The 25,500-nt window shown below is 42.5% G+C and overlaps 2 protein-coding genes across 2 annotated transcripts in view; both read left to right on the top strand.

Moving 5' to 3' along the window:
* Positions 1–3,608: 3,608 nt before the first annotated feature.
* On the top strand, positions 3,609–8,066 carry LOC6583462 (zinc finger protein 391). Its single transcript, XM_002009094.4, has one exon. It carries the CDS (start codon positions 3,883–3,885, stop codon positions 5,416–5,418), a length of 1,536 nt encoding a protein of 511 aa, XP_002009130.1. The 5' UTR covers positions 3,609–3,882; the 3' UTR covers positions 5,419–8,066.
* Positions 8,067–10,170: 2,104 nt separating this feature from the next.
* The window catches only part of LOC6583459 (glucose transporter type 1), an 89,228-nt gene continuing 73,898 nt past the window's right edge, over positions 10,171–25,500 (top strand). The window contains exons 1-2 of the mRNA XM_044010114.1: positions 10,171–10,282; positions 12,438–12,754. The gene's annotated coding sequence lies outside the window, so the exon portion shown is untranslated. The remainder of the gene's footprint in view (positions 10,283–12,437; positions 12,755–25,500) is intronic.

The raw sequence follows: 25,500 nt of genomic DNA, 5'->3' as shown, positions 1-25,500 counted from the left end.
TAGTCACACTAAGAGTAATAGAAGATCTTTACAATATCAATGATTTGGGTTTTCGCTAATAATCAGCAAAACAAGCTCTATTACAGATTATCTACTTTTATGCCATCTGTCTTAATGAACTTAGCTATAGATATGAGTATATATAAATGCCACCACTGAACAATTATTTCTTGCTCAAATAAATAGTCTACTGGAAAAACGCCCCACTACAGATTATCCGCTTTGATGTTGCCCAATCTGTTCCTTTGGGCGCACGAAATATACCCCATTGTTACCCATTTTGCATAGATCTAGGGTATTACACCAAATCCCAGCCAGTTTCCGTTCAATTTTTGCGTGCCGCACACAAAAATTGCATCAAATTATGAAAGCAAAAATTTAATTACATCTCAACCGTGCTCTTCCCCCTCGACAGATGGGCCACACCAAAGGGTGTGTGTGTGTGTGCCTGCGGCAATGGCAACATGTGCTACAGTGGAGCATCCTTGAGGAGCTGCCCAAGCAAAAGTACATGGCGGCTGAAAAGCCTTTTGAGACACACAGATGCGAATGCATTATGCCACATAAACGATGCATTTTCGAACATTAATTATTGCCAAGCAGGCAGGCAGGCAGGCTGGCAGGTAGGGAGGATAACAGATGCATTCTGCAGTGGGGCTGGGCCTGCACTTGAAATTACCATAAAAAGATGCACTTAAGGGTTAGCAATGAGCAAGCAACAAACAACAAACGACAAACAACAAAATGCGTAGCCCAGTCGACCCAGTGGCGGGTGGGGGGAGCACTGTCATCTCGGGTCGTCCTGGGTGTTGTTGAGTGCGAATTTGAGCTAAGCGCGCCTTGGAGCGCAGAAATCCGAGCAGTCAAAGGAATATGCCGAATCGAGGTGCGAGTGCGACTCTAGCTGCAAATAACGCAGCATTTGTAGATGACAGCCTGACTGACGGATGAGCGACTTGGGTTTGGGATTGCAAACAGGGTTGGAATTTTGGTCCTGGCTCGGCGACGCTGGGCGGCTGCTGCTCGCGTGGCCGGCGCACTTCTGTCCGAATTGCTTTTCGCTCAGCTTTCGGCTTTCAGCTCAGAGCTCGCAGCACTGAGGGCTCAGTTCTTAGTTCTCAGTTCTCAGCTCTCTGGTCCGTTCGGTGCGTGTGCTATTAATTCTAAGCTGCATGGCAAACACAGATTCCTGCTTCGAAGGGGTCACCACCCCGCCACGATCGACAAAAGCAAATGCTGCTGTCGCTCTGGGAATACTTTAAACCCAATTGGGGTGGTGACAGCGCCGTTGCTATTGCCACGCACGTGCCTACCGTAATACAACAACAGCAGCAGAGCAGCAGCAGCAGCAGCAGCTACAGCAACAATGGCGTCATATTGAACATAATATGCCATATTTGTGTTTGGTGCGAGCGGTACGGCCAAAAGCCCTTCACGGGGAATCGAAAGTGCATTCCCTTTCATGGCAACCACGAGGACAGCGCCGGCAACGGCGTCGCATTTCGATTATATTAATGCAAAGCACACACACACACACACACACACACACGCGCACATACACTCCAAGCACTCTGACAATCGCTTTGTGGTGGCTGAGCAAACCAAGCTGTGTCTGTGTGTGTGCGCGCTATGTGCCTACCCCACCAAAAGGAAACTTGACAAGCTTACAGCAGGGCTGCGTCTGTGCCTGTGTGCGGCGTCTATGCGTAGTGAGCACGGGGCGGGAGCGGGAGCGGGAACGGAGCTGAAGTCGTCGACACAGCCAGAGCCGGAGCCATAGCCAAATGAAAACCTGAAAATGCACCAAAGGCCAAACAAATACACGCAGAGAAATTACACATGTAATATTTTATAAAAAATACGTTAAAGGGATTTTGCGTGGAAAAGAGAAGAAACTTTATGTCTTTTATTTACTATACCCTGATAATATTAATATATATTTTGTATTAATTAAAACTATACTGTAAAAGTTAATAAATCTCATTAATTACATTGATTACGATCATGTTTAAATACCTCTGGTTTAATGCTGCCAAAAAGAAATTAAGTTAGCTTTAGATATACACACATACATATGTATGAAAAATGTTACTGGAAGACAATTTTTTACTTTATTTAATTTAAAAAATTTTTTTTTCGCGAATATCTTTGTAAATTAGCTTGCAATCAATTAAAAACAAATAAATTAAGTATAAATACTAGGAAGGGATGGGAATTATTAAATAAAAATTCAAAATTTATAAATTCTAAATTTCTATAATAAAAAATTTATTTCTTAAGATTTCCTGTCTATTAAATTAAAAAAATTCTCTTCTATTAATAAAAAAAAATTATGAAAAGCATATAAAAAGTGTTTTATGCGTGCTCCAAGCTATTTTATTTATTACTAATTTATATTAATCATCATTATTAATTATTAATTGTAATTTGCAGATTTCTTTAGCAGAAAGACAGCTGAATCATATAATTATTATTTGGATTCTAAAACTATTAATTGGGCTCGGTTAGGCTTAGAGCATTGTAAAAGCGGCAATTCGTCTAAAGGATTAGCCATACAAGATATTTTTGTTTGTAATTCAGCTGCGGTCTTTACCCCGTTGCGGTCTTTATACGTTCTCACGGTGTATCTCTCTGATCATGCTAAGCTAATATTTATGCATAGCTTAGGCATAAAGAAAAAATAATTTATCGTCCGATTAGTGAATATACACATAGTCAGCACAGGATATATTCTCTCTTACTCAATTAGTTCTGTTTATCAAGTTCATTCAGTTTGTTTTAATTTATTTAAAGCTAAACGACAAATCTGGGCAGGCTAACGATATGAATTAAATTGTCTGATTCGGTGCAATTTCGTTGATCATAGGCTTTCAACAGATTCTTCTTACACGCTAGTTAGCGCCCGCTGAGCATGAAAATGCTTCGAATGGCCGCAGATGTTTAAGAGTCCTGCACAACAAGGCAACACAATGTGGCATCTCGCATACTTCAGGTCATTCTGGCCCATTGAGTTTCTGGTCGTGCGCACATTTCGCATTTACCGCCGGTTTCATGGCTATCAGCTGTTCGCCAGGATCAACAGAAAGGATCCAAAGGGATCTTTTGTGCCTTGCCAAATTTCCATGAATCAGAGTATTTGCAAGCCAGACGCGAACATGTGTTGCAGTTCCTGTCGCGTGTCCTTTTTAGGTGCGTGGCAGCTCGGAACCTGAGTCACAGCTGCAACATAGAATAGCTACACAATGATTTCTCCAAGTGCAGGCAGGGCACAGTGCAAAGGACTTTCACTGCCAACTGCTGCTGCTGCTCCCCCCGCGCCTAACTGCGTGTGTGTGTGTGTCTGGCTGGCTGGCTGGCTGCCTGGCTGTATGGAAAAAAGGGTGACTAATGTGTGTGATTGCTAACAAAAGATTCCGGCTTTGCGGCAGCGTCGCTGCCAGCGCCAATGCCAGGCGTCGACTGCGGCAGAGCGAGGCAGCAGCGGCGAGGGCTAAAAGGACAACGACTCGAATTGGGGGATGAAATTTCCAAGAGCGACGCCGTCACAACACACAAACAATGATTTTAATTTCGCTTTCCTTTGGCACACATAAATAGAGGCGGCAGGATATGCTGTTAGTCATTCGCAGCAAATACGTCGAGCCGACAGGAAGCAGCCAAAGGAGCGCTCAACGTTGCCAACGTTTCAATTTGTTGTTAAGTTTTGCTTAGTTCTTCAACTCTTTGTTCCTCCCGTTCACCGTTCATCATTCACCGTTCATCGTTCATCGTTGTCCATTCACCGTTTACCGATCCCCGTTTCCGTTTATCGTTTCAATCCAGTTCTTAAAGCGCGTTCAAGTTTCAGTTTATCATCATTTCGTTGATACGCGGAACAGTGCAATGGCCAGTGTTGCCAACCATCAGCCGGCAGGAGCCAACCACAGCCACCACCCCCACCCCCACCCACACCAACACCCACATACACACAGCATACAGCTGCTGCACAATGCAACGGCTGGCGGACTGCCTCACGGCCTGGGGCTGCTGACCACAGTGGCCTCGCTGCCGCCCAAGTATCGCAGCCGTTATCTGAACATTAAAACCAAGTGTGAAATTCCACTGGATCTGTCTGTGAAACCGCCATCGCCAGTGCCGTGCGGTGATGTGCCAATGACGACCGCACTCGCCGAGGCTCCCAGCGAGCCAACAGAGGCGGCGACTGCAGCCACCGAGGTGATGGAGCTGGCGCAGGAGGTGGCGCACGAGGAGGTCGTCACTACAGAGAAGGCCATGACACCGCCACAAAGTCCAGTTGCAGATCCCGTTCCAGTTGGAATGGCAGTGGCTTCACTCAAGCGCAAGCTGAGCGAACAAAGCGAATGCCTGCCCGCTGCCAAATTGGCCAAATCTGACGTGAGTCCCGTCGCGCCCGTAGATGCCACGCCCGCCAAGCCCATTAAGGTCTCGGACACGGCACCGCGAACCAGTAAAGCATCCACGTCGAGTGGCAAATCGACGCGCAATAAGGCAACGCGCAAGCTGAAGTTCGACGAGGAGACCAGCTCGCCCGTCTCGGGGACCATAATCAGGCCACTCGAGGACATCACCGATGGCACGATGCAGTACAGCAACGGCGACATCGATCCCAAGTACAATATTGTCGAGATTACCGAGGAGACCAAGGCGGAGCTGGCGGCCATTAAGAACGTAATTGGTGACTATGTGTGCCGGCTGTGCCGCATCAAGTTCGACGATGCCTTCGGCCTGGCGCGCCATCGCTGCGCCTGCATCGTGCTGCTCGAGTACCGTTGCCCCGAGTGCGGCAAGCAGTTCAATTGCCCCGCCAACCTGGCTTCGCATCGGCGCTGGCACAAGCCCAAGAAGGAGGCGGCCGCTGCCAAAAAGGAGAACCGCAACACCAGCAACCAGGAGGAGCAGCAGCAACAGCCCATCGCCGCCAGGAAGCCAGCCGAGTCAGCCGAGCTCGCCTTCGACTGCGCCGAGTGCGGCAAGAAGTTCAAGCGGGCCGCCTACTTGCGCAAGCATCAGCTGACGCACGCCAAGAAGACACAGGCGCGGGCGGCTGAGCCGGACTCTGAGTCGGAGCGACAGCCGGAGGCAGCCACCACGATAACTGGCAGCTTCCAAACGACGGTCTACAAATCGAACAGCTCCAGCTCGGCGAGCAGCAGCTCCCACTCCTACACGGGCACGCACGAGGACGAGGGCGTCTACGTGGCTGGAGCGAGCAGCAGCCATTACGACTACGAGGGCGATTACTTGTCTGACTGCAGCTCCTCGACCTCCTCCGCAGGGTACGGCCGACTGCAGATCGTGGAGCACGGCCTGACCGAGGAGGAGAGCATTGCGGCTGCTGCCCTGACAAATCTCCGCAACTGCGCCTCTGTCATCCAGCACACGACGATGGCGCACTGAGTAAGTGGGACACAGCAAGAGAGAGGGAGGGAGAGAGGGGCACACCTGGGCCCACTGGCAACTGTATAATTTGTTCATAATCCCCTATTGTTAAGTTTAGTGTTTAATTCGTCTCTTGTTTAGAGGGAACTGCAGCTGAAACAGACCAAAGAAATTAGTTTTTACATTCCGAATTCAACTTTGATTGAGTTTACTCTAGTTTAGTTACTAAAAGTTGTATCTCTCAGTTTGTAGTCGTTTAGTTCTTATCTTATGATGGGTTCAATTCTAGTCAGCTCTATACTTCAATCGGCATTCCACTGTTGTATTTAGTCACTCGAACCAAAGACGGCAATCTGTCTAGTCAGCCTAGTTTTAGTTTAATCTTTAGAGTATATTTTATTAGTATTTATTTGTGTGGTCAGTCCAGCAAATCAATTGGCACTAGTCAGTCAGCTTCAATAAGATCTCATTGGAAATGCGCAAGGCAAAAGGTTGTCATTTCAGACCAAGCCAAGGCGCGTTTCATCTAGTCAGTAAACCTCTAGTCATTTAGATAAAGTCTAGTCAGCTTTTAGTTAACAAAAGGCAATAAACCAAACCAAAGCATCTTGATTTACCAGGAATCTAAACGTTCTAGTCTAAACTCTAGTCAGCTTTCAGTTAACAAAAGGCAATAAGACAAACCAAAGAATCTTGATTTACCAATAATCCAAACGTCAATACTAAGCGAACCATAGAACTAAGTAATCCAAACTCATCTATCTTTGATCACTTTCAATTTCTATCAATTTCTATATCTATCATTTTCTATCCATCAATTTCGGTCAATTTCTATAAATTATCAATATTTCTAACTATTTTACTAAAACCAAAATCTTCAATTCCTTATATCGCATTTTCCTTTTAACTTTACTTAACTTTGAATTCAACTATCTTCCTCATTGTCATTCATTCCATTTCATTCTCTAACCATATTTCCAATTCACATCATTCGTACATCTAGTCATTAATTTTTCATTATCTAGTCATTCGATTACTTTACCTTCACGTTCATTCATACATCACCATCTAGTCACTAATTTAGGCATTCCTCTAGTCAACCTTTTTGGCATCTCATTAATATAATCGCTTGCGTATGCAGTTTTAGTTTAACTTTAGGAACAAGGCATTTCATTTTGTTTATTTTTCAATTATTTTCTCTTTTCAAAATTTCAAAAACCAAAAATCGAAATTCAGGCGAAATTGTGCAGTACTAGTCGTAAGTCCAAGCAAACCAAAAAACCAAACAAGAAACCAAAACTCTAAACTAAGCAATGAAATCCAGTCTCTGAGCTGGTAACCAAAGTCGAGTGTGAACTCTAGTCATTTTGTAGGACACTAAGATTTGAGGCAATAACTCAGCATCAATTAAGTTTAGTTTAGTTTAGTTTAGTTCACTTAGCTAGTTAGTTATTTTGGTTAGGTTAGTTTACGTCACAAAGAAAAGAAAACAAACGGACATTGAACCAGCGTTTCACTACCAGTAAAAGTATTTAAAGAGTACAACTTAAGCTATAGACAAGAAAACCCTGTACATATAAGACGTCTACTTGGCCAGAGGCAACAACAGAACCCGCGGTTGTGTACTTACAAGTCAACTCTTAGCTCTTAAGCAATATCGAAACAAAATCCGAGCAATATCACAGCGCTATTGTTCCTTAGTCTGTAGAATGCAATGCAATTGGTTGTAACCACAGAGTACAACGAAAATGGGAAAAATTCGCTCAATCTACAATATAGATCATATACATATATATATATATATTTATATTTATACATATACTAGCGATACGTAATATATCACTGATAAGCATATCTAACTATTAAGTGAGATCTTGTGATACTAAGTGTTAAGCCTAAAGTTTACAACGACTTGTGCTCGACGTTTTTGTCTGCGCGCAGTGCATTTACAATAACAAAACGAATTGGATTTTCTACCATAAATCTGACGAATAATATTATATACATATATATAACTATTTTTATACGTAATATTTTTATAAACTATTTTGAGAAATTGTACATTTTGGAATAAAAAACATATTAAATAAAACTGAATAAAAACGGGAAAATTTGAGAAAATTCTGGAAGTCAATGCGCAGTTTATATGGCTATAAAATTGAATATGGGTTGCTAGGCAATCCTGCCCTCTTTAAGGGCAACAACAACTGGTGGGTAATCACTTTATAATTGTGGCGCTAGTAAACACTTCTTATATGAAGTCCTCACATCCAGCTCGTGCACATGCCTGACAATGGGCTTTCCATTTGACGGAGGGTTGAATCGAGACCCCCATGGTAACTGAAACGGGAATTGGTTTTCTGTCTATTCACGATGATGAAGGAGGCGTTTCACTATCTTTGTGTCTTGGCAATTTTCTCATCATGTTCAATGACCATTTTTGATGGCTCGTAAAGTAACTGCAACTGATGGGTAAACAAAACCGCAGCAATAGCGCCGGCAGAGGCACAGGTAGAGGCAGAGGCAGAGGCAGAGGCAGAGGCAGAGGCAGCAACATCAACAACGCTGCAGATGTAATGAAATGCCACTAAAGGACATTGACATGGGCCATCGATCTCCACTAGGCAGCACTTAAAGCAACTAAAACAAATATCCAAACAAACATATAAACACACAAACACACACACACACACATAGACACACACTCTCATGCATGAAACTTCAATAGCGGAAGTGGACAGATGCAACTTGCGCCTAAGCACACAACAAGAGCAACTGCGAGAAGGAAATGCCTCAGCAAGGGGTGCGTACCGAGCGGGGTTGGGCTTCGCTAGGCTGGGCCGGGCTGCGCTGTGGGGGCGGGGGTGGTGCGCTGCTGGACCAAAACGCGCTGAACACGCCAACTAATGATGCCCCGAACGGAAGTGCGTAAAAAATGTTTAATCAAACACAAATGCATGACAGCACGGAAAACTGACACGAATAATGCAGTAGAGTCGTGACTATTGGATATCCTTCAAAGATCACCTAAAAAAAGAACTTAAATGCATATCAGAAAATTTTAAATAAATGTATAATTAAATTTATGTGTAATTCAACTTTACATTGGGTATTTCTCAAAGTTGAGAAAGTGTATGTGAGAGAGAGAGAGAGAAAGAGAAAAATAGAGCCTGTATTTAATGAGGATGTATATAATTTTGGGTTTGTTATACGGATTTTTTTCAAATATCAGAGAGTGAGACAAAAAGATAGCGAGAAAAGATCGAATAAAGGAATAAGAAATGAAATCCTATATTAAATTCTATTTAAACAGAAGGTTTCGGCTATATTATAATTTTTTTTTAATTTGACTTTTAGATATTTTAACCTTTAGGATTATTCAAATTTTTTTAAAATGGCTAGGAATACTGGCTGCAGTTACGTTACATTTATAAAATATATTGAAATGTTAATATTCTTATCAAAAGAAGAGATCGTTAAACCCATAAAAATATATTACAATGCACTCATATTATTAAATAGTTGTTAGGATGTTAAATAGCTTTAATTCAAAGGAGTTTTGGAATATCTCTGATGCATCTGAATATCCCTTTCATGCTGTAATAAATTACAGGGTATTGTTGTGGCACTGAAAAAAGCCCGACAGCCGGCGTCGAGCTGTGGGTGGGGCAGCAGCCCATCGTAGCGTGAGCGGCGTGAATCAATTTAAAGCGTCAAAAGAGCCATATACTCTATTAGTAGATGTCCTGCACGGAGCGAAAGTTCAGTGCGCACAGCAAGCGAAGGGTGTTGGAATTATGTAAAATCATGCCGAAACAAAAAAGGAAACCTACCCTCACCCTGCAGCAGCGCACTGACAGGGGTGCAGCATCATCCATCCTTCGCCTGGTTATTGAATACTGCAACGCGGGTGTGTCCACAAAAAGTCAGCCAGGGCAGGCGGAGTCATAAAAATGTGTGCCGATTGGGTTTCAGAAATAATAAAACGCGGCATGTAAACTGATATCTCAGCTCGTGAAACGGCATTTGCACCTTGGCACGAGACACAGGGCGCACAACAGGAATATGGGCATGGCCATGGGCAGGCACATAAATACCTTTGCTGGCAAGCCCGCATCTGGTGCACGATCGGCCGCATAGCGGCACTGCGATGTGCAACACTTTCTGCGGGCTGCGCCCGCTGCAGCTGCTCTTGCAGCTCTTGCTAGACGGCGATGATATCTAATTATGAGTTTGGGTCTGGCGACCTGCGGCGGTAATTTGGCCACCTTGAGAGGCTGCTCGAGCATTTGTCGCACTTGAGGTCCTTGCGACATGCAGGCGCTCTGTTCGGCCTGAGTGGCCGTATGTTCGCTTAAAATGCAAAGAGTTGAGAGCAGATTGATGAGGCTGATTGGCTCGAGCGATGAGTGGACACTTGAGCAGCCTGTGTGATTACCATCATCGTTATCCTTATGCCGGCTTAGCCGTTACAATTGCTGGCGAACTAGCGAAAGCTCGTTCCGCTTTTGCGCAGTGTAAATTCGGGCGTTTGCAACTCTGCGCGGCTTCGGGCAGCTGCGGTCGAGCAACTCTGCGGCCAGCGAGTTGGCAGGGCTGTTCCTCGAAATAATAACGGTAAAAGGGACTTTTTCTCCGACTGGGACTCTCACTGTCTCTCTCGCGCGCTCGTTGAGCACCTACGCTCGGGCAGGCCGTCGTCGATTTGGCCAGCCAAGGAGCAGACAAAATGGAGCCGGAATCCACGCACACCTGACATTCGTGTTGTGGCGACGCTGTAAGTCAGACGTGTTGAGCGCAAGGCAGCTGAATAAAATTCAAACCGAGTGCAAAGTTGAGAACAGTTTTAAAAGTTGCCCGCTGGCCAAGTCGCGTTGAAACGGTAAAATGATATGTGAAGCTTCGCACAGCAACGGCGCAGCCTTGTTTACAATTCGATTCGCTGCTGGCAGCTCGAGGATTGCCTAAAAATCACCAAATCCAAAAACATGACGTGCTGGCAGCATGTGCTGCCTGTGGCGACGACAGAGAGTGGGGGTGGCGAATGTGGCGAGGGGGAGCGGCGGGGGGAAGAGAGTGCTGGACGACGCCGTCGATGACGCCTGGCGGGGGGCTGCTCTGAGCGCTTTAGCTCTCGCTGGCTGCACTCTCTCGCTCTCACTCTCACTCTCTCTCACTCTCTCAGTCTCTGGCGGTCGGCGAAAGCTTTGAAAGTCTGCGTACTTATTGATTGCGTGTCCTTTTCTGCTCTCAGTCGCTCTCTGGCTGCCCGTGTGCCTGTGTGTGAGTGTGCATGTGTGTCTGTGTGCGTGCGACTCTCACTTGTTGTTGGCTATAAAGAAATTTAATAACGGTACTTTTCTGAGATTTCCAAAGCTTCTGCCTTTGCGCTTTGCCTTTGACTTTCGCCTGGCATGCGTTTGCGTGCTTTGGATAAATTTTTCACAAATTTTCATTTTCAGTTTTTCTCCCGACTGTTTTAGGGCGGTTCCGCAAGGCAGAGGCTAGCTACTCAGCCAGCATAGAACACAGCTTGGACGCGTCTCCCAGCACACTCTCTACGTATGTGTGTCTCTATGAGTGTGTTTGCGTATTTGTGTGTGCGAGCGTGTGTGTGTGTGTGAGTGTATGTCGGTGTGTGTGCGCGTGTTTGTGGCATTGTATTTGTGCGCGTTTGTGGGTCTGTGTACGAAAATTTGTTGCAAATCAAAAACAAATTCACAAAATACTTAACAACAATAAGAACAACACGCCAACAAATACCGAGACTTCTTACCAAAAGCGGAAATAAGCCAAAAGGGCAACAGTAGACTTAGATGTGGAGCGCGTGTAAATCGAGAGGCGAGCACATGAAAATATTATGACAAAAAAATGTTGTTATTGTGTCGGAGCACATGTGTGTGTGTGTGCGAGTGTGTGCTGGTGTTAGTGTGTGCGCATCTGTTAGACAAGCTTTTTGTGTTGTTGTGTGTGTGTGTGTGTGTAAAATTCAATAAAATGCGAAAATTGCAATTGGCAAAAGGCAATTACAACAAAAGCGAAAAAAAGAAAGCCATACAGCAAACACAGGCGCACACAAAGAGACACCGAAAGCACACACACACACACATTGCCATACACATGCAAATGACAGGACACACTGACACACAAACCGTAGAAGGCAGCGCCTTTTTGGTGTGCGCGTAGTTTTGATTTTCTCTGTGGCTCTGTGGCTTATTTTACCCACTGATTTTCGCAGCGCCTTTAACTTGCCTCTGTGTTGGTGCTCGGTATATACATGTGTGTGTGTGTGCGTGCGTGAGTGTGTGTCCTTCTGCTGCTTACGTACGCAGACTGACTGACTCGATGCGGCTGCCCCGAATGCCAGCCAGATCCGTCGCACAGCTCTGCGCCTTTCACTGCCCTGGGTCCATGAAATGAATGCGTATTCAATGAGCAATGAAATCCGTGACACATTCGCGCTTCAGTCTCTTGTTCTGTCCGTCTTTGGTGTTTGTCGCCTCGCCTCGCGTCGCCTTTCCCTTTCGCATTTTCCATTTAATTTATTTTTTATTACATTGCTCGCCTTTGTTCTCGGCGCTGTGGTCCGATATCCGCTTTGAATAAAGGCGACATTAACGCCATAACCTTTGGCATTTATCTCGAATCGTTTTGTCTTCTCGCAACGTTAAATGCTTTTCAAGTGCAAACACACACACACACACACACAGACTCACACACATGCACACAGATACAGGCAGGCATGCCACATGTGCGGTTACACTCTCACATTCATATAAACCTGTGTCCCTCCTGTGTGCGTGTGAGTGTGTGTGTGTGTGTTTGCATATATCCCTGTATTTTATGAAAGTATTTCACACATTTTGATTTGGTCGCTCGGCTTTGTTTCTGTTCTTGGCATTCGCATTGGCATTTCTGCCATGCACTTTAGCAGTTTTGCAGTGTTCTGCAGCCGGAAGAGGACGAATGCCAGCAGCGCCCCTCTGCCCGCCTAATGTGCTACAAATTGTTTGCGTTTCGCTTTAATTTTTTAACAGGTTTTCAATAATTGGCAGCCGTGTGCTAAATTCCATTGTTTAAACGTGCAAAGTGCTCGCGTGCTCGACTCAGACAACGAATATCGCAATATTATCATAGCATTGCCCAGCAGAAGCAGTAAAAAAGAAACACACTAAAGAACCTATCACAACTCTTATAACTCTGCCAAGTAGCATGCAGCAGCATGCAAGTGTGCCTTTTGAAAAGTTGAAATTAAAATAAAAAGAACTAAAGACTAACAAATCAAATAACTTCTTGACCCACAAAATTCAATATTAAGGAGCCGTCGATTAATATCCAGCGTGATTGATATAAGGTAAGCTAATTTGACATTTATTACCCATATCTAAATTCGTTTAAGGCTAGCTAAGATTTTCTTAGTAAAGCGGAATTCCCTTGATGCATATGATTTTCTAATAAGGTCTAGAGAGAGCCTAGTGATAAATTATAAATAATAATTATAAAAATAACAAAAGAGTTTTTGAAGTACACCATATATCTTTTTAAACATATTATTAGAATTAAAATAATAAATAATAATACAAATAAATATAATACTAATATAATCAAATTCAATATTGTAAGCCTTAACTAACGAACGAGTATTATTAAAAGGAATAAATATAAGTACTAAAGAAGCTTATGCATTTTCAAGTAGAGTTTTAAATGTTTTTTTTTTTTTTTCTTCTTTTCTCAATGTCCTCTGTCCACTCTATCACAATTATTAAAACAAGTCTTAAAGTTGTAAATATATATTCACGTAATTCAATATTTATTTAAATTTAAAAATGTCTTAAATTCATTAAGAGATTAATAATTTAAAATGTTTTTCTATTTTCAGTATTTATATTTTTCATTTGCTTGTTAAACTCATTGCTTTTACAAAAGCTTTTATCTAACACATACAAAACTTAAATTATGGCTTTCTTGTTTATAATTATTCATGATTTTATAAACATATATATACTGCTGACGTGACCTGGCCAACAGATTTTCTCATAGAGAAACTCTCCCTGGTGCCAACCCCTTTCTTCCATGTGTAGCAATAATTTAATTATAAAAGTAATCAAAGTACTTGGCTCACTCTCTGATTCATGTGCAAATTTGTATAGGGCGCACCTAAACTTTGAATTAAAGGCGCAATTATAAAAGCGAAAATACAATATAATACTTACACTGTGCCTGTACTCAAAACAATGTTTTGCCATGCAAAACAAAAAAGATAAACGAAACTCGATTTTTGTTTTCGATTTATTTCTTATGTTATGCGTAGGCGTCATAACAACATATCCATTTACGGATTAAACATACACGAAATTTCATAGCAACTTATCCTTTCTAAACAGCCGCTGGACGCACCGACAGACTCACACGCACACGCACACACACGCATAGATGGGCTCGAACCCTTTTGATTGAGAAGTGTAACATAATTTTAGGAGCATAGTCGCTGTCGGACGGCTGCAGAGTAAAATATGGTTTGGCATTTTGCAAAAAGTCTATTAATAAAAATAAGCAAAAATCAGTGCCCAACCCAAAAGAATTAACCCAGCTCAGCATTGAAAGTGCCGAGTGCCGAAAAATAAAGAAGCAAAACAGAAAAGCAAAACCAGAAAAAAAGTACAAAATAAAAAGAACGATATAAAAAGAAAAATATGAAGCCAAAAATGTTAAGCAACTAAAGTTCAAGGCATTGGCTCGTCGCGGCTTGCCCCGAGTGCGTTTACTTTAGCAATCAACCCGACCTCAAATTCACATAGCACACACACACACACACACACACACAGACAGACACACGCATACGGCCAGGAGGAGATATTGAGGGATTCTCGTTATTTGTATTATAAAAACAACAACTAAAGAGGCCGCAAAGTAAAATAAAGAAAAACCCTTTTCTTGTTTTCTCTGTTTGCCGTCAAAACGAATTTGGCACAGAAAAAGCAGTGCATTGGGTGCTCACTATATCTCTTTCTCTCTATGTGTGTGTGTGTGCGGTAGACAAATAAAACATTTGGCTTGTTTGCTGTTGGTGTTTTCAATGCTTAGTTTTTCAATTTTGCGAAACGAAATCAAATCCACAAAACATTTACACGCATGCACAACAAAAGACGTGCAAATTTTCACGTCAACAGGCAAGACACACACGCATCTACAGCACACAAACACAAATGTACATCGACAGCTGCAGATACACACAAATACACACACACACACACACACACACTATCACGTACTTAGGCAGCTGCCAAAAATGTGTAGCGCACATTTTGGGGCGCTTTCAGCATTATTTGCACCTTGCTATTCCTTTTTTGGTGGACCTTTTGTTGTTTAGCATTCCTCGCTTTCTTTATGTGCCGTTCGCGCTCTCTCTCTCTCTCTCTTCCTCTCTTACTCTTTCTCACTGCTGGGCTGTTTTGTGTGCTCCGTTTTGGGAGCAGCTTCTCCGTCGCCATGCTGCAACTTCAAAGCTTTGACTCCTTGTTGTTATTTAGTGCCTTGGCGTTGCTTTTTATGCGTTGTCCTGCCACACAAATTTTCTTTCGTATCTCACGGCTGGCGATTGTATCTGCTATCTGTTGTCTCTGAGCGCGCGTGTATGTGTGTGTGCGTGCGTATTTGTTGTGTATCTTTTGCTGAGTACGTGTGTCTGCCTGCCTGCTGCAGTCTTGAGGCTCTTTTATGATGTGCGCATAAAATATTTGTCATACTCCGAAATCTGACAGAAGCCCAGTATTGAATACTCTGCGCTGCCCGACCGACCGACTGACTGACTGACTGACTGACTGATGCGACTTACTGTGGCCTTCATTAATGTTCAGCTCGCAATCCTTTTTGCTTTTTTGGGGGGCCACGCCCCAGCTTGCATAACAAACGTATCTATGGCTCCATTCTAAGATATGCATGTATTTGTTTATCAATATTTGTCTGTGTGTGTAAGCATATGTATATATTCATTTAGTATATATGTATATGTATATTTTTGTATGTTTTGCATGCTCTGCGGCGCCTAACGAACTGTGTCACTTACACTTTTGACTTTATTGTCAAGTCGCGTCGCTTTCAATCTCGACTCAATTCGAGTCAGCTCGACTCGGCGTCCTCTCGCCCGCTGCTGCTGCTGCCGCTGCTGCTGATCCTTCCGTGTCAATGTGAAAATATTTGCCTCAATCCGCTTGACTGCATGCACGTATCGACGGCTTCGTCGACTGCAGGGCAGCCTCAGCCTCAGCCATTGCCTCCCGCCCTTTCGCTGGTGCCCCCATCTCTGGGTCGTCGCTGCGTCGCTTTGTTGACTTTTGCCCGGGACGCTTTGACGTCGATTACGCAAAGCCAATAATGAAATGACTTTGGGGTTTGATTGGCAAAACATTGCGGGCTACAAATGCGAACACCACATTGCCACTGCCGCGCCCACTGCCCACACCGTTGCGCCTCTCGGTGTGCTTGCGCTAAAATTCACGCTCTATTAATGGCGCTGTATATATGCGTATGTGTGTATGTGTGTGTGTGTCTGTAAGAGAGAGTCGAGTGTAGGCGCATTGTCTCTATTATACACTGTCAACATTGGCGCTTGGAGCAACCGCTTTGATTTGCCATTTTAATTAGCAATCAAACAACTAAAAATGCGCGTGCTCCATAAGCCCCTTTTGCTGTTTATTTCTGTGTGTTTTCCGCTTATATATATAAAGATATGTACGTATATATTGATACGTATATATGTTTCGTTTGTCGTTTCGTTCTTTTTTGTGTTTGACTATTACTTCAGGCCCCGCAGATCGAGAACGAGAACGAGGCCCATAAATAAACATTCGAGCACATCGCGTTTTTCTGACAATGTCTTTTTTATTTATGTGCGCGTTTATTTTGCCATAGGTATTGCTGTGTTTGTATTTGCTTACATATGCCACATACACACACACACACACACGGTCACAAACAATACACACACACACATGTACACAGAACTCGGTACGCAGAGCACATATCGAGCAGCATATTTGGTATTGTCTTGCCGGGGGGCATTTCACTCGCAGCTTTACTATGAACAACGATTGATTCCATTTTCCTATGAGATATACCTTTTTTTTTATTTTTTTTCCTGCTCTTTCATTTCAATATATTTTAAAGGGAAACACTGTTGCAGAATTAAAGGACATTTTTCGTCGACATTTTCGCATTTTGGCAACAATTACTTAATGCACTTGTCGCAGATTTCATCTCATTTTCAAATAAAATAAATATTTTTTGTGGCACTCCTGCTGAACATTTGGATTTCAATTAAAAGTGCCGTAGCGTAAATTTTTATCACATAGATTGTTTTTAATGTACTTCATTTTTTCTTTCGATTTACGTATGTGGCTTTTCGGCACACAGATTAAAGATAAACAAGCCGAACAAACCACAATTTCGTAAATAATTCCAATAGCTGAGCACATGAATTGGCATCAAAATAAATTGAAAATCAAATCAAATGATTTTTGAATGATCGATTTCGGTGCTCAGAATGTAAATTGAAGTCGTCGGCAGCTTAATTTATTTTAATTATCTAAAATGGCATAATCAATTTAATAGCAAAAAATTTCAAATCTAATGAATTTAAAAAATATATTCAATTGTTACTTTTATTATTCGAATTGAATCCTATTATAATTAATTTTAATATTAATTGAATTATTTCTTAACTGAAATCCTTTTTTAATTTTTTATAATAATTATTATATATTATTATTTTCATTTGAGAAGAATTTAAAAAAAATATATTTATTTTAGTATTTAGTCTGTGTATGGCTTTTTCCATCGAGTCTATTGCATTTACCTTCTGCAAATTATTCCCTTAGTTTCCGTCAGATTATTTTCATATCATAAAAATAAACATACATATATAGAAATCTTATCTAGTTTGTATCTAGCATAACATCTTATGAGAAAGAGAGACGTTAAAAAAAAAAAAAACAAGTAAGCACGTTGTTGTCAGGCGAAATACTCATGCACATTCTATCAGCAAAGTTTCGCTCTAATACTGTAGAAAATTCCAATCCGTAAAATGCATTTTCTGAGTTGCCACGCCCCTAGTGGGCGGATCGGGAAAACTTTAACACTTCATCAATTGAAGATACATATATGAGTATGTATGTATATACGAGTATGTGTTCCAAATTTCATGTATTTAGCTTCCATAGCGCCGAAAAAAATGCGTTCATACCGACAGACTTACATTGCATAAAACCAATATACTAATTCACTTTCGTGAATGAGTATAAGAAAAATTTAATTTTATAGATATTTTTATTGCTTCATATATGCAATTATAATTGATGTTCAAAATATAATCTATATGCTTGATAAGGCTTTACCGATTCCATTACTAAATTTCAATTTGCACTTCAACCTTAAGAATGAGCTAAAGCTGCTGCTAAATACTAAGTCAATTTCGCCTAGCTAACCTTGCTCTGGTATTCTCTGTGAGTTAACAGATATCTGAGTTGCTCGTACGCAATAATGGCGCCTGTCTGCGTCTCCGGCACGTTGGCCATTTGTGGGTCTTGCTGCTGCTTTAGTTGGCACTGTGATGCGATTTCGATATCGAATGTTTACATAACGCCCTGGCACAAAATCCAATTGCTGAATGGCTCGGCATGCCTGTGTGTATATGTGTGTGTGTATGTGTGTGTGTGCGTCCGCCTGTCGTTTGTCTGTCTGCCACTCTGTCTATCCCTGTATCTGTGTATGTGTGTGTGTGTGTGTGTTTATCTGTGTGCCATATTTAGTTACCTATATGATTTCATATCGCATGAATTTTATATGAATAAATCGCAATTGGCTTGCACACAACTCGCAGCGAGTCACAAAAAAGAGCAAAGAGCTCGCGCACTTGCAATTTTTGCCGTCTGCTCTATATGTGCTTTTTTCTATATAAATAACATTTATTTGGCTCATTTGGCGGTTTATGGCCAACAAGGCGTCGTTCGTGCCCCTTCGACACCCCTCGCCCCGCCCAGCCCTCGTGCCTTTCGAACTCGCCCAGCCCATCCCATAGATTCATGTTTATTTTTAAAGGCTTTGGCGCTTGTCCGTTTATCGTAATTACAATCTCATGTGAAGCGATGTTTCACGATGCTGTTGCACAACTTTGAGGCCATATAAATTTAAAAGGGGAGCCAGGCGGGCCATATGAAATATATGTATATCCAGAATATGCAAAATGTACAATGCTCATATTGTGGGCCTCATATAACTATGGCTATTCATTCCACAGTGCAGGCAGCCAAATAAGACATCATTTGAATGCGGTCCACTATCCATTTTTTGGGGTAAGTCATTGGTCAAACGCTTGGGGAATAATAAATAAGTGTGCTCAAACCATAGAGTGTATCTATGTGCGTGTATCTGTCTGTGTGTGTGTGTGTGTGTGTGCTGGCCAAAATATGCATGTTGTCCAGGCCATTTCATAGTTCATTTGTATAGAGAGCTCTATAGCCAGTGCCAGTGACCAGAGTCCGGCGGCCAGTCAACCAAGCGTGGCACAGTTTCAGTTACGGTTTCAGGTTTTTGGGGCCCAGCTTGTTAGGCCTTAGTGCTTTTGTCGATGAAGTGTGACGTTTATTAAACTCAATTTAAAAGAATGGCGACTCATTTATTTTATTACTGCCTGTCAGTTTTGCCCGGCCGGCTAAAGTTACCAAGAGACGAACCAATCACAATCCCTCCCAGAGAAAAAAAGAAGAGGAGAAAGAGAAAACACAAATGTTAATAGTGTGGCACACTTGCGTGTCTGTGTGTTTGTGTTTGGGTTTGCGTTTGTCCTTGTGTTTGTGTGAGCCATAACAACAACCAATTTGTTATTGATATTGACAGTTGCAAATAAATGAGCAATTTGCTGGCCTGCTCTTTTCTATGGTCTTTGTGCTAAATTTAGCCGCCGCCAGCGCTGGCCAAGTGAAAGAATACTGAAGCTCGTATGTCTGAGCATGGGAATTGCGGGCCAAAAGTGCACTAGAAACTCTAGAGCTGAGCTGCCCTCCAAAATGAGTCCACTAAGCGCGCCAATGGCGTGTGCAATTGCTCCTAAATTTAACTTTGCGGATAGTCTATATGGGGCACGAGTCTCCTTAGTATTTGAGCAAGGGTAAAGTATTGTAGATGCCATTTAAATTCTCTTATTGATTTATAATTTAATTTACTTATTGTACACTGATCGCATTGAAATGGGAAATCAGAGTAAGAAACCGGCAGAAGCAGGCGTGACTATATGCATCTGTCTCTGTACCTGTATCAGTATCCATCTCACAGATACATTGTCCTTCTATGCTTGTATGCGAACGCATCGAGCTCAGAGTCTATGAAATCTAGAGACGTGTGGGAATAGCGCCAAATGATTGAATTTTTTTGAATAAAAAAAACTATAAATAAATAGAAAATCAGTTAAAGAATTGTATCTTTCAACATCAAACTTCGTATGGAGATTCAAGTGTATTTTATATAATTTTAATTTTTTTAAATATATTTTGAATGATGTAGTTCAAATCCATTGCTTCCATATTAAAAAAAATTCAAATAAAAAAAAAAAAAAAAAAACATGTGATAAAAGAGCATTAAATGCGAAGCCGAGATGCGTATGTGCGATAGGAAATTAATAGATATAAATTGTGGATACATACAATTTTATACGTGGTTCATAATGGTCGCTTTCCATAAGATTTTCGATTTGAGATCTAACTAAAATTTATTTGCATTTGAATGATATGGAAATTATCATTTAAAATCTTTGAATACAACAGTACATTCGATAAAGATTTTTCGGTGTCCGCTTGCAAATGAGAGCTTACCAAATGTCTACTATATTTAAAATATGAAAAATGTAAATATATATAATACAACAATTATACATGAAATGGTGAGAAATAAGAGAGAATGAGTTATTGGGTGAAACTAACACAGAACAGGAGGAAATTTGAAATATTTAAGATCAATCCTCGCTTAAGTAGTCACTGCTCTACTACTAGCTGAGGTTTATGATGATAGATGCTTAGCCAGGCTATTTAAGTGCCAATTTATTTTCACAAAGTATTTTTTAGTCAGCTTTTGGATGCTGTCTGCAATATCTGGCACCTTGAAGTCTTGATCCATTCGAAGCATTACACATTTATTTCATTTCATTTCATTTCATTTCATTTCATTTCATTTCGCTTTAATAATTCGCTTACTGAAGCAGATTTACTTTTAGCTTCCCTAATTCTGGGTGACGCTAAGCGGCATGGCTTTCAATTTGAGCTACTAATATTAATGGTTCTTAAGTTGTCAAGCAACCGCTATACACACATTCGCTCCATTTGCTTGGCCTGCTAAACGAGCTGCCCGCATAAGCGAGCCATAATTTTGTTGTTGTTGTTGCTATTTTTTCTGTATTTTGTTTTTGTTTCTCTTTGGACTTGTTTTTTGGACAACATCTCGAATTGACAAATGCGCATAAGTAAGCAACGCTTTTCCCGCTGCTCCGTTAAGCAGCCAACACTTTTTCTCCCGGCGTCATTACAGCCCGGCAAAGTATGCTGCACTTTTTTGTGCAGCTCGCGTAATTTGATAGATGAGCCATGGCGGCCATTATGCAACTGTGTAGCTAAGAGCGTGTATGTGTGCGTGTGTCTCCGTGTGTGTGGGTGTGTGCTGGGTGCTTGACATAACTCACATTGCAGTTTATTTACCAAATGTAAAAAACAGTGCAGCAACAAAAGCAAACACGCAGCAAAGCATCAACAAACAGCAGACGTGGAAGGAGACGCTGGAGTACGCCTGGCAGTGACAGCATCAGCGTGTGTAACAATTTTTCAACAGTGCTACACATAAGTCTGTCTACCAGCTGCTATAATGTGTTTCCTGTTTGTGCTCAACGCTCAAAAAGCGGATATGAGCGCCCCTTTCCCCATCGGAAATGTGTTTCAATGCGCGCTCACTTGCTTTCTATTCTTTCTCCCGTTCCTCCCGCACCTCCCGCACCTCGCCCACTCCACTCACTTTTCTTCTGCCCCGACCACTCTGCCTGCTTGTATTCTGCCAGCTTTCTTTTTTAGTAACTATTTGAAGAGGTTGCACCGCTGGTCACACACACACACACACACACACACTTGACTAGCTTGCGGACCTGACCAGGCTCTGCACTCCCCCCACTCCCCGCCTGCCGTTATCTTTGCGGGCAGCCAAGAAATATATTTCCAGGCACACCACATGATCGAGCATTAGGAGAAGGAGGGACTGCACAGTGCGCTGGTTGTTTTTTTAATTTTTGCTGCCAAGCATATTGCCATGGTACGGTATGTTATGGTATGACCGTGTCATTGCCAGTGAGAGAGAGACCCCCACACTTCCGCCCCTTCCCTTCAGTGCAGCGGCGCCCATTGCACAAAAATTGAAAAATACGCGCGATAAAACGCTTGACATGCCACGTAATGCGTTGCAAATATATTGCCAAAGTTTTTGCTGCTGTTGTTGCTGTTGTTGTTTTTATTGCTGTTGCTGCTGTTGTGACAGCACAGCGTGCAGCGCGAACAGCGAAGCGCCAGAGACAGCAAGCGGGTTTTTGCTGCCGGCGGGAGGAGCAAAGTTTTTAACTCGGCCCCGTTATTATTCATTATTGAACTGCCAGTTGGGGCTGACATACGCCAAATGCCATCCAGGACCGGTCGAACAACAACAGCCCCAGCCACAGCCGCAGCCACAGCCAACAGCCATGGCAACAACAACAACAACAACAACAACAGCAACAACCACGGCTAACAAATGGCTAAAACGGCACTGCATTGATTTTGAGCTCATTTAATTTTTAAACGCAAGGCCAAAACTAATTTCATATCATTTGGCATTGAGTGGGGGCCATCCAGTGGTCAGGCACTTTGGCCCGCTGTGGCTTCTGCAACTTGGCCGTTAGACAAATGAATGTCCTTAACAGAGCGACGTCTGGGTTATTCGGAGTGCATAAAACAGAACAGCTCGACGATTAGTCACAAATCGATAAGTATATTTTATAAACTCGTAGCATGTATATCAATGGCGGCAGTTTATCAATCTAATGCTCTTCAATTCGTCACTATTAAAAATAATTTCCATCAATTTCCTTTGAACAAGAAAATAATAGCTACAATCAAAGAAATTAATTACGTAATGTTGCAGCTTATCCAACAATTTTATAGAAATATTGTTAAGCTTAAACTTAAAACACAGATAAGACTTTACACTTATTAGGCTAAACTAAGCCCCTAAGTCTCCCCATTTTTAAACTGTTTCCACTCCTGTTACAGTAATTTCATTATGAGATTGAGTCGATATTTTTATTATAGAAATATATGTATACTTTATATATTTATAATACCCTTATAAATAAAGTGAAACTATATTAAACTTTCACAATTTAAGCTTTAAAGGTAGCTGAGAGATAGTCTAATCGAAGGCTAATCAATTTCACTTGGGACTCACTTTCAATATTGTATATTCCGTATTGCACAGATATTATAAAAGTTTTGTTAATTAATTGAAAACGTCAGTCAAGCAAACTAAAATCAAAAACGGATTTATTGAAAGGCGACTTTTCTCCTATTTTTAGTCTACTAAATCGATTTATCTGATGGTTTAACGTAAAGCTTGTTAAGCATTTGGCTTTGTCGTCATTTAGCAAGGCTTAAGATAATTTTTCAAATATTTAATTGTGGTTTCATAAGAGCTTAAAAATGTGATGACGTGAATAGATTAAAAGTGCGGATTAGTAACATTGTCAGAGAAAGAACAATAGAAGGAGAGAGAGTGAGAGGGGAAGGAGTGTTACCCGATGCCATGCGGCATGGAAGTGAAGGGGTTCATTGCCAGATGATTGGTTAACTAATTCGCAGCATTCCTTGCAGTTGTGCAGTGCACCGCTGCGGCCATAAATATGCGAGTTGTGGCATTTGAAATTTTTGTGTGGCCTTCTCTCGGTGGGCTGGTTCTGGTTCTGGTTCGGGCTCTGGGCTGGCTCTGGCTTAGCCCACATTCAGTGGGGCTGTTGGCTTTGGTTGCTTTATCGTTTTATGGTTTTATCGCTTTTGGCGTTGGCTTTGACGTCACCTTAATTAATGGGTTAATGCGACGCTGGCAGCGCAGCCGGCAGCGCTGGTAATTAAGCGACTTTGTCGTTGGCCTTCTGTGGCAAATGAATTATGCGTCTGCTGGGTGCGACAACAACTAACAACAACAATGGAGAAACTAATTTGGATGCGGCATTGATTTAATATTTGCTTTTTAATTAAAATTTTGCAATGCCTCTAGCTGCGCGCACACAACGAGGAAATGTACCACATTAATTATACATTGAAAAACAGTGTGCGTGCGCGAAATCTATGCTCAATTAGACATAATCGCTTGAAAAGCGTCAAACGTTGCGTATACGCAATGTGGCAGCGCCTTGATGACGGCCTGAGATACGACAGCAGCAGCAACAGCAGCAAAGGCGACAGGCGACAGCGAACAAGGACAGCAGCAGCAGCAGCAGCAGCAGTGTCCGCATTATATGCGGAACGATGACAATGGAGATAGCAATGAAGATGGATATGGGGGATGCAGCTGGGGAGGGGGGCGGTTGCTGGCCTGTGTCTCTTCATTTACGTAATGTAAGCAATTTGTGAAAATTGCTGGCTTGGCCGGCAATTTTACAGATTAAACTGCAGCAAAGTGCAATTGGGCGCAAATTTGTGTGCGGTTCTGCAGCAAAGTTTGCGCTTAAAAAGGAGTAGATTAAGATAATGAAGCTGCAGCTTAGAGCCGGCTGAATGCTCGAGTGCGAAGCCAGCAGGCAGCCTGCTGAATAGCTGAATGGCTGACTGAGTGACTGGCTGGCTGGCTGAATGGCTGACTGGCTGACTGGCTGGCTGGCTGACTGGCTGACTGCCTCTCTGGCAGCTACTCCATCACTTGCAAATTAAAATTAAGATGAATTATGAAACGTCTCAAGATGCTGTCACAGGGCAGGAGACAGACTATCAACTCCCAGTTGAGCTGCGAATTGCTGCGAGCGTAAATTCAAAATTGATGTGAATTCCATAAATCAGTATCAGGCAGCGCAATGATCAATGACTTTGGCTGGATTGAAGGCACGTATCGACTCGCATTCTGATGCTTTATGACGTCAACGTGCAAGAGTCGCAGGCACAAAGTGTTAAGCCAACAGCCAACAGGCAACAGCCAACAGCTTCATCATTGTGCCAAGTGATGGGCATTGGGGGAGGGGCGGGTGAGACAGTGTCAGGTCTTCTGAATGGGTTACGTTGCGCCGTTGCCGTTGCCGGAATGAAGCTATGAGCTGCCTCTTCGTGGCATTTGCGGCATGGCAGGCATTACAAACAATGTGAAAGGACGGAAGGAAGAAAAAATTATGCCACGCCCCGCCAAGGAGGGTCATCAATGCTCCAAAGTAGCCGCTTTAAGCTTTAAGCATTGATTTATAAGACTCTGCGCGCAGACAATCCGTAATCCGTTCTTGGCAAGCCAACTCGTGCAACTTGGCACAAACTATTCCCAGCTAAGAAGTGCAATAAAAATGTGAGCCCATGACAAAAAACGATGGGAGGAGCAAGAGCAGAGAATTGCAAACCAAAGGGGGCAGATACAGTCAATGTTGCCGCTGCACAGACAGCCAAACTGGCTGCCGAGCTGAGCCGAGCCGCGGGCGGGCGGGCACGCGGAGTGCCGGCTAAACGGGGCCGACCATTTGCCCGACATTGCACACTATTAGTTGCAGCTGCCAAAAGTGATGAATGTGTGAAATGTAAACTTTGTTACGGAGAAATAACAGCGCCAAAGGCTGAGCGCCAATTGCAAAGAAAACCCAGAAAAAAAATGATAAAAAAATGGACAAAAAAGGCAGCTAAAGCTCGGCCAAAGACGGGTAAAGTAACGTAAAATGAAACCAAGCGACAGCCGCCTGTCGAAAATTGCAATTCTCATTTTTTTTTTTTTGCTTCTTCTTCTCTTTTTATATTTCTGTTGCGGCCGCAGCAGCGAAAATCCAATTAAAGCTGCTGTCATTGTGTGGGCGGGGCA

The sequence above is a fragment of the Drosophila mojavensis genome, unplaced genomic scaffold (assembly GCF_018153725.1).
Source record: "Drosophila mojavensis isolate 15081-1352.22 unplaced genomic scaffold, ASM1815372v1 contig_74, whole genome shotgun sequence".
NCBI classification, from domain to species: Eukaryota; Metazoa; Arthropoda; class Insecta; order Diptera; family Drosophilidae; genus Drosophila; species Drosophila mojavensis.
Note: the sequence above shows the minus strand (reverse complement) of the source record. Positions and strands in the feature narration are given on the sequence as shown.